The 9,721-nt window shown below is 42.0% G+C and overlaps 1 protein-coding gene across 1 annotated transcript in view; it reads left to right on the forward strand.

Moving 5' to 3' along the window:
- Positions 1–6,966, forward strand: part of LOC102195538 (WD repeat-containing protein 20) — a 19,548-nt gene extending 12,582 nt beyond the window's left edge. The window contains exon 4 of the mRNA XM_005744964.2: positions 2,088–6,966. Within this exon, the coding sequence (XP_005745021.1) occupies positions 2,088–2,135 (48 nt within the window). The 3' untranslated portion in view covers positions 2,136–6,966. The remainder of the gene's footprint in view (positions 1–2,087) is intronic.
- The last annotated feature ends 2,755 nt before the right edge of the window (positions 6,967–9,721 follow it).

Below are 9,721 nucleotides of genomic sequence, written 5' to 3' on the forward strand. Positions count from 1 at the left end.
CTTTTTGAAGAAAATCTAAGACTTTTAAGTGCGCCTTATGGTCGTGAAAATACGGTAGTATTTATGTGAAACACATTTGTTGTTTCGCCTTCAGCACCAACCATTTTCTTGCATATTTTTCAGAGTTCAGTGGTTTGTTGGAGGTTGTTGAGGTAGCTCATCATCATTGGAGGCTGACTCCCGCCCCTCAGACATGCTTGTCTCATTATTATGTATAGAAGGAAACCTAGCATGGTGTTGCTATAGCAGTGGTGCCCAAAAATGTTCCAGAAGACACTAGCCCCGAGGAGCCTTATGAATTAGTGGAGGTTAGGCCGAACAGACACCTGAGACTAAATCTGTCTGTTCTCTGAACTTTAAGGAGCAGGTGTGTTATTAAAAAAGTTGAATGCTAAGAAGTGTGTACATTTGCTGCTGAGATCAAAGATTTGGCAAAGGCAAAAATTAAAAGTACAGTTTGAAAGCGCATCAGCTCTCATTGGAAAAAATTAACCATGCTGGATAGGTGCTCTGATATGGGCTGGGTATGTGGTAGAATAGAATAGCCCTTCATTGTCATTGTAAATACATCAGGAATAGTAAAGACATCAGGAATAAATGGCCAACAGAACAGATATATACTATAATATATTCAAAGCAAGAGAAAGGGAAGCAGTGCAAAAGGACTCTGTCTGAGTATTGAGTCCATGTGTGAGAGGCCTGAATGAAGAGGGTTACTCAGACCATGGCTCAGATTGGTGAGGTGGGTGGGCAGGTGTGGGGCGGGGGGTGTTTGTTAACAGTCCGAATGGCTCAGGGGAGGAAGCTGTTAGTGAGTCTGGAGGTGTGTACCTGATTGACCTGACCCCGCAGCAGGTCAAACAGGTGGTGGGGTTTTCTGAGATAGGTTTCGGCTTCACTTCCAGATCCTCCTAAGTCAGGGTGCTGCTGCCTGTCCTGTAGAGGTCTTTACAGGTCTCCATGGATACGTCTCTCCAGACCGTCACTGACCCACCACCAAACTGGTCGTGCTGAGCGATGTAACACGCAGCATAAGGTTCTCCACAGCTTCTGCAGACCCTTTGACCTCTATCATGTGTACTCAGGGTGAACCTGCTCTCATCTGTATAAAGCACAAACTCCCATTTCTGGTATTCTATGGCAAATGGCAGTTTGGGCTACAAGGTGCTGGGCAGTGAGCACAGGGCCCACTAGAGGGCGTCGTGTCCTCAGGTCACCCTCATGAAGTCTGTTTCTGATTGCTTGGTCAGAGACATTTACAGCTCTGGCACTGCTCATGCTGTTCCTCCTTTCACTGAGGAGCAGATACTGGTCCTGCTGATGGCTTAAGGACCTTCTGTGGCCTGCCCAGCTTCATAAGCCTCTTTTCCATTAGTAGCTACTCGGATTGACTCTCCACGGATCGGCACTACTCGGCTCAGATTGATACTGATCAAATTCAGTACTACCTAATGTGGTTGTCGTCATATCATATCATATTTCATCATATCAACGTGTCTGAGCGTCCCTCGACGTCATTAAAATGTGACACGAATGCTAAAAAGAAGTTGAACAAGAATATACTTGCTGTTGGGTCTGTGGCTTCGTCAAATTCGTGGGAACACGGTGTTGTTTTTTGTAGCCATTTTAAAAATGGCGGTTTTAATTTTCATGAACAACAGACTCTCGAGTGATGCTACTGACCAGCCAATTGGTGGCATGCAGTCTGACGATGTCGCAGTTTAGTACCTGCTTGGATCGCGTGGAAACCCAGCGAGCAGGTACCAGGTACTATGACCTAAACCGTGGTGAACCGTGCCGAGTTGATCCAAGTATTCAAATGGAAAAGGAGTTATAGAGTAGTTCATATAAGAAACTGGGACTGATGTGGAGGACCACATCAATAATCTAATAAAGAGATCAAATTAATATTGAACAGAATCGAGTTTAGCGTATTGATACGACCCTTTAAACAGACACTGGGTCTGGTTTGCCCACTTATTTAATTATCAGTATAATTATGAACCAGGGTAAAGTTCGGTTTGAGTGCAGACAGGAGAGGATTTTCAGTGCGCCTAACTTTGTGTTTTTCTTCTTCTCCCGTTCAGAACCTGACAGCACAGAACGGGAACTCTCCGAGCGGCACGGTGGTATAGCTGGAGGGGAAGCTTTGCACTCATCCCTCCATCCTTTCCCTCGTCGTCGTCGTCGTCCTAATATGTCAGAATTTGGGGCCAACTACCAGAGACTATACCTGACCTACCACTGCAGTATTAACCCTCAGTATAACTCTGTACACGCCTTCACTCAGAGGTGGGAAACTCTTCCTGAAACACTCATTTAGGAAAACTTGGGAACAAATGACACATTGAATATAGCACTAAGCCACAGTAGACCATATCAGTATATGACAGAAGTATGTGGACACCCCTTTAGTTGTTTTGTTTGTTTGTTTGTTTTCTTTTACTGCAGCTTTTGTTTATTTTCTGAGGAATGTTTTAAAGCAGCGTGGAAACCAGCCAGACCTCGTTTAGGATCAACTGGAACTATGAAATCAGTGTTAGACGCCACTAATGTGTTGGAAAAGCTGTTGCAGCAGCAGAGTATGAGTCACATACGGGTGAAGTGTTCGGGTGTCCATGTATTTTTGACCATATGATGGACCTAAAAAGCCAGCCTTATTGTTGAAACATTCAAATTTCACAAACTGTTCTGCTGATCTGGACTATTCGAGCACGTCAGCTCTACCTGGTCCCATTTTCCACATGAATTTCTTCCACTGTAGCAAAGTGGAAGTTTTTTAAAATGGGCCATTTTAAAAAACATTTATCAATTGGTTTAAATTTGCCATCACTGATAAAGTATAAACTGGATGTGTCTCTTTGGGCAGCTTTATTTTTAGATTTCTCTGTGGAAGTCTCCTTCAGAGAGTCTAAAGGGTGACCGTTCAGGGAGCGAGCACAGATGATGTTTCTGTGGGTGAAATGCTCCTCCTTCAGAGTCCTCGGGATGTTACGCCTCTAAACCTGGTTCACACATTTCATGCTGCTCAGCTTCCTGGAAAAAAATGAAGATCATCATCCGTGGTCGTACTCCTCACTTGATGTGCTCCCATCTAGCCTGGACTCTGCAGACTCTTCCACTGAAAACTGCTCGTTTGCAGCCGGATTGATAGCTCTCATCAAATGTGTACGTTTGTAATCATTATTAGAAAACTTCCACTGAGTGATCTAAAACACACAGCAAGCCTGGAGGCGGTACAGAGGTGCACAAGGAGACAGTCTTGAAGTGCAGATTAGCCAAAATTAAGTCCAGAAAGTTGGGAAGTTTTATTATTTAATGAGCTTTTTGTCCATGATGGAAAGTGTTTCTCAGGAAGAGTTTCCCCCCCCCCCTAAGTGGGACTGCAGTTTATTCCCACTGTTTCCGCCCTCCCTCCTTCGTGTCTCTCTGCAGAAAGACTGCTTTAACCGCATTCTTCATCCTTCGGTCTGTAACCCTGAAGCAACAAAGGAGCTAACGGCAGGCCCTCCTCCATCGGACCCCTCCCTTTTTCCCCTTCATGCTAAAGACACTGCAAAAGCCACGGCCATTGTATGTATGTTATTTATTTTATCACAAGACTGTGTAGTAATTTATACTGTAAATAATGAAAATACTCTATAAATACACAGCGGACAAACGTGTAGGGACTCGGCAGCGATGATGAGGTGAAGACGAAGCAGGAAAGATTATTAATATATGAAGATCCTTCTATTGTACATACAAACGAGACGGTTATAAATCGAATGTCTGCTGTTTTAGGGAACATGAAGATGTCGATGTGTTTTTATTTTGTGTTATAGAGTTTCTCCCTGAAAGCAGTCTGGGTTTAATCTGATGTTTTTGGTGTCGGGGTGACCGACCCGACTCGAGCACAGAGAGCAATCATTTCAGCTGACTGTCCAAGCTAATCAGTCGAATCGTCACTAATCCTCATGCATCCTAATGAGTAACGTTGGCACCAACAAACGCACACTGTTGCACATTCCAAACACACACACACATGCACACACAGTCCCCCTCTTGGTGTAGCATCATGTATTCTGTGTTATGGACTCTCCTGTCGCACCTGAATTGCCTCTTGCAAGAATTTGCACATAAAATAAATCCACAGTCCATTGTTAGCTGCCACATTCAGGGGTGTACTTTCTGTTTATCGATCTGACTGAAGCGGCAAAACGGCTCCCATAACGCCCCCGACACTCACTGCACACGTTTAGTTGGAAGGAATTTAATAATTGCACATCTCCGTGATGAAGTTTGTTCCCTTTGCGTGACTGAATTTACTCTCGACTTGGCTTTTCCGCCTTTGTTCAGATTCCTGACGATAGAAAAGAAAGCAAAAATCTGTCTGATTTTTCACTGTCGGCCATAAACCTGCCAAAAGCTGCGCCTGAAAGCTTAAACCACGTCTAAGACGGAAAGTTTCCCTCACATTTAGCATTCACTGAGTCCCGGGATCCAAAAGGACATCTGCATCTGGATTAAGGAGCTATACTTTCACAAAACCATCTAGACAATGTTTTTCTTTTGGTTCAGCTTGATTTGTATCTGTGAAAATGGAAAGCCAACGGGCAAATTTACCCCTCCGGGAATTTCAAAAATTCCTAGATCCCAGAAAATTCCAAATTGCTTGGGGATCAATTGAGCCAATCTTAAAACTTCCAATTATTAACATTTTTGCGAGTTTGAGTTTTTACTAAGTTTAACTGTCAGGCGTGTTATTAGTATTAAAATAATTCCTGGTTGAATCCTTGCACTTCCCTGTATGATACTCACATAACTTCCAAAAGTAGATTTTTATTGATATTTCCGATAAAGTACAGAGATGTGATTGTACGTCACTTTAGTTCTTCAGTTTTGCTGATCCAGATGGTGTGTAGTGAGGATACGTTTGAGCCCAGATTGTAATCCAGACATTTCTGGTAGTAACAACTTATAATCAGCTGATTTAGAGGCTACAGGACTGCACCTTAACCATCCTCCCCTCATAATCAGACTGTATTTCTGTTCACTCTGATGCTGTGTGCATGACTACTTAAAAATTTGCTAATTTTAGTATCTCGGAGTATTTAAAGCGACACAGTAGTAGTAGTAGTAGTAGTTTCTGATTGGCTATGTCATAAAGACGCAATTTGAAGAGTGAATCCCTGGGTGGGTGGGGCTTCTGTCTGAGATGACCATATAAGGAATAGCCTCACTTGGTGACCTCATACAGAGCCAAGGGTAGAAAAAAAGTAAACTGTTACTGAGTTTTTAGTTTACAGGGATTCCTACACATACACTGACCTCATAAATTGAACCTTTGTCCAGGTTTAATAAAAGCACCCAGCATTCTAACATTAGGTATATCACAGAAAATAAGGAAAAGGAGAATAGCATTAATAGTTAACACTGAAACTTTGACTGATGCTTCTGTGTTGTAAACATGATACGTTTTTGCGATATCAGGGCCAGATGTTGCCAAGAATCAAATTAAACTGAAACGGCGTATTCATTAACAGGTTATTGGCCTGATTTATTCAAAACCAGGTGTCAGTATTCAGCGCCTTCCTGTGTTTGATCTTAAACTTGTTCTTACCTGTCTGCCTATAAATAGCTGAGCAAACGTCCCGCGCTGCAGGAGCCAAGGTTGCGCCCTTGGAGCCCCAGACAAACCGTCGGTTTCTTGGCTTTGCGTCTGAGTCGCCGTTGTCGCAGCATGTGAATTCATTCTTGTCGTCATAGCAACAGCACGCCCGAGGAGGGTATCTTCGAATGAGCATCGTGAGCTTGTGGAGTCGGTCTCGGCTTTAGGGCCAAATTAATGTCGCATCGCGACGTGCGAGGGGAAAATCTGGACCTTCACCTGAAACACTGATGAGAGCACAGATTATTTAACAGGTTTAACTTCTCCAAAAACATCTTCAAACTAAGTATTTCACAGCCAGGTGTTTGTTTACAGGTGAACTAAGCCTGCTTCACAATGCAGCATCAAAAACCTCCCAAACTCCCTGGATACTCGAATATAGTCGGAGATTTGCCTTTGTCTCTATGGTTTGTAAAGGTTTTGGTTCTTTAAACTTGATGATTTTAGAGATCACAGTCTCTCTGTGTGTTTGTCCTCTCTGTTGCGCAGAATTAGTGTCAAATTTTATTGGAGAAGTACAATAAAGTCACAAGTTAAAACTCGTTTTAATGCAGCTTCAAGATTTTCTGTAACAACGCAGTGCCTCTGACGTCTCCTCGCAGTGTTTCCATCCATGACAAAGAGGCAAAAATGAATCCTGCAGTGCAAGAGCTTATTTAGAAATCAGCACATTCTTGACTTGAACACTCACTGGGATAAAAGATAAAACATTCAGCAATAAGAGAGGCTTCAGTTCGTTTGAGAGCTGTCTTTTTAAAAAGCAGGATTTGGTTGCGTTTTTGTGCCGCATTAAGTGGAAGAAACGGTTTAAGCAGTGAGTGCTGACAGAGGTGACATTGGAGAGCAGCGTGAAAAATTTGAAATTTTTTGTTTTAGATTTGCAGCAACTGGTGTTTGTTTGAGGCGCTGAAATCAGAAAATTGAGTGTTGTTCACTGACCTCTGTTCATTTCTGTGTTCAGACTGTGCAGGCAGCAAACAGAAAACAAACAGCCCTGAGTAAACAACATGTAACCCCCCACACACACTCGCACACACTCACACGCTAAAATCCAGACTTGCAGACGTTCAGCACTGAGGGAACAAACGGCGTTCCACAAATCTTTTCATCAGGATGAAGAAAAGCAAGTCAAACCACTTTAATATGTCCGTGTTTTTCTCCTGTGTGCTTGTTAATGTTGAAATATTCATTCTTCATTAATCACCACACACACACACACACACACACACTCTATGCCTGCTCTGATGGAAGTTAAAGCAGCTGAATGACGTCACTGTTTGTAAATGGAGATCTGTTATTAAAACGTGAAACCTGAACCTTGTGTTATCTGTTCTTCTCACTATAACGAGTCATATTAACATACTGAAAACAAGCCTGTGCTTTTTCATGTGGATTCATGAAGAGAGGGTTTAAATGTTTCTGTGCTTGAACTAAATATAGGCTCGAAGCATGAAGTGTAGCTGAGCTTTAGTAGCTCCAAGGACAGCTGGAGGGACCAAGATGGTAATTTTGCATCTTTAAGGCCTTTAAAGTCTTTTTTCTTTTCTTTTTTTAGCGTTTGGAAGATTTGTTTAAAAACAAAGCTCCCAGATTAAAATCCTCTGCCCCCATGTCCTAGAATAACAGGATTTAACAGCCTGCTTTTTGCACACAGACACTGGGAGTCTATGGAAACATCTGCAGAACACAACAGCTTGCATATGAGGACAATATTGTGTTCGTGACGTTTAAAAGAACTCCTTATATCCTTGAACATTCCCAGAATCACCGCAGATCGAAGATACCCTGAACTATCTGTCTGGGGAAGTCTAGCCATCTTGTCTTTCTAACAAGGACATTTGATATTCCCGGAGCTCCTCACACTCCTACGCATTAGCAGTAGAGAACTAAACCAGAGGTAAAGGACTCATTCATCGATGTTCACAGGAGTAAACTGGATCAATGTTAAATGTCTGAGCCTAATTGTATGCGTCATACTGCTATCAAGGGGTCAAAGGGTAATCCTTCGGTCTGCAAACCACTGAGTGGTTGCATTAGTCATCAGACCACTGCAGTGACATGTCACATACATGTCACTGCAATTGTCTTTTGTTTGTTTGTTTTATATGTAAAAAGAAGCGCTGCTGAAGTTTCTATGTTATAAATTAGACATAGAGTCAAGGCTGACATGCTGTAGTAAAACAACTATTTCTTAGATGGAACGACAGATAAAATTGAAAAATGTTGAAATCTAATGACTCCAGAGAGACAAACACCTGATTTTTGCAGTTGTATCGACTTTGAAAGATTGTTTCAATTATCTGCAACGCTAAAAGGTAAATCCACAAAAATAGGGCAAACACAGCAGAGTTCCCAGAGTTGTTCGCAGTAGCTTGTCATGCGTTCCAGCAGAAGTTAAACGCAACTGTGCTCAGATTTCACTTAAACACTAAATCGTTCACTCTTGTTGCTCAAGCCAGTGAGGAGGAAGCTGAAAGTTGATGCCAGCAACGGAAGGAAAAAATCTGAGAAGCACAGGAGGAAGATGAGGACGAGTTAGATTAGGAGTCCTTTCAGATGAAATGTGAGCAACTGTGCTAGACTTTGCTTTCAGTGGCAGTGCTAGTCTCTTAGATTTATTCTCATTTCACTTTGTTCTAAGTTAACATAATGTTTAAAGAAATAACAGGAACTCTCATGGAAAGGAACAAAGGTGTTTTTCTAATGTCTTCAGCCCAGTAACATAAAAGCTTTTTGTTATTTATCCAAACCTCTTGTGAGTGCCTGAAATTTGCCTGAGTGAAATTTTTTCCCCAGTTTTTGTTCATAATTTTTTCCATTTTTCTTTTTTTCAACATACTATTTATACTTGATTCTTATAATGATGGATGAGAAAAATGTGAAACAGGCCACAAGTAAGGTATGAAGTCTTATGACATATACAAAATAAATAAAACTCAAATCTTTACCAGATGCTTTATTCTGTTTTTTTTTTCTTATGTAAGTGAGGACATAAGTTCATCACACTGTAATAAGTCAAACTCAAAGTCAGCTTTATTGTCAATTCTGCCACATGTACAGGACATACAGAGAATAGAAACTACGTTACTCTCAATCCCTAGATAATAATAATAACGGAAGCTGAGGTCCTACTTCTGATTTTATCTCATACTTTTGTAATTTCTGTGGAACTGCCACAGAAAAATTCAAGTTGCATTTTCTGAGCACTGTTTTTGTTTTTCTGTTGAAGTGTGGGTGATATGGTTGCTGGGTGACACTGTGCAGATCTGAGCAAAGGTAAAACTTTGGTTTTTGTGAGTTTTACCAGAAGAGTCAGATGTTTGGTTCATATACTGTAGTTTGTAGATTGAGTTTTGGGACATAAAGTTTGGAGATAGTTTAAAAAAATGTCAAATGTGTTTAGCCAGCAAACCCAACCTGTGAGAGGATCCAGGGAGAACACAAGCATGGGGCAAACCCCACACTGACTAGAGAAATCAAATCAGGAACCTTTGTGCTGTGAGGCAACAGCGCTAACCACTACACCATCGTGCTTGATATGAATATGAGACACACACATAAACAGATGTGTCTTCTAATCTGCTCCTGTAATGAGGAATGGCTATTTGTAGTTACCCTGAAACGAAGACGTGACTGTAAGAATGAGGCAGCACTTTTTTGATACCGAGCCTATCAGTTACAAATCCAAATGTCTGAGGCTTAGCGCCTGCACTGCAGAGCCATCAGCACAAGATGTGCATGGCAACTGGAGTGCTTTATTTTGTAGAGGACTGTTACAGATTTGTATGCTTTAATGAGTAGCCATTTTTATCAAGCGTGTTTTCGTCTCTGACGATCAGTGGAGTGGCGACGCAAACGAACACCATCAGCTGTAATTCAGCTGTGAGCCTGCAGAGGAAGAAAATACCCCGTTAAACACTCGGGCTGATGGTGGTACAATGGATCGGCCGGAGGGACGCCTTGTTCTACTGTGATTGGCTGTTCCGTCGTATAACTGATGACGTTCCACTGAAGGCCGCAACAGTGTTGATGTTCACTGTAACATTGTAGCTTCAGGGGGTGTGCTGATGT

The sequence above is a fragment of the Pundamilia nyererei genome, unplaced genomic scaffold (assembly GCF_000239375.1).
Source record: "Pundamilia nyererei isolate P.nyererei 1_Seehausen unplaced genomic scaffold, PunNye1.0 scaffold00152, whole genome shotgun sequence".
Classification (NCBI taxonomy): domain Eukaryota; kingdom Metazoa; phylum Chordata; class Actinopteri; order Cichliformes; family Cichlidae; genus Pundamilia; species Pundamilia nyererei.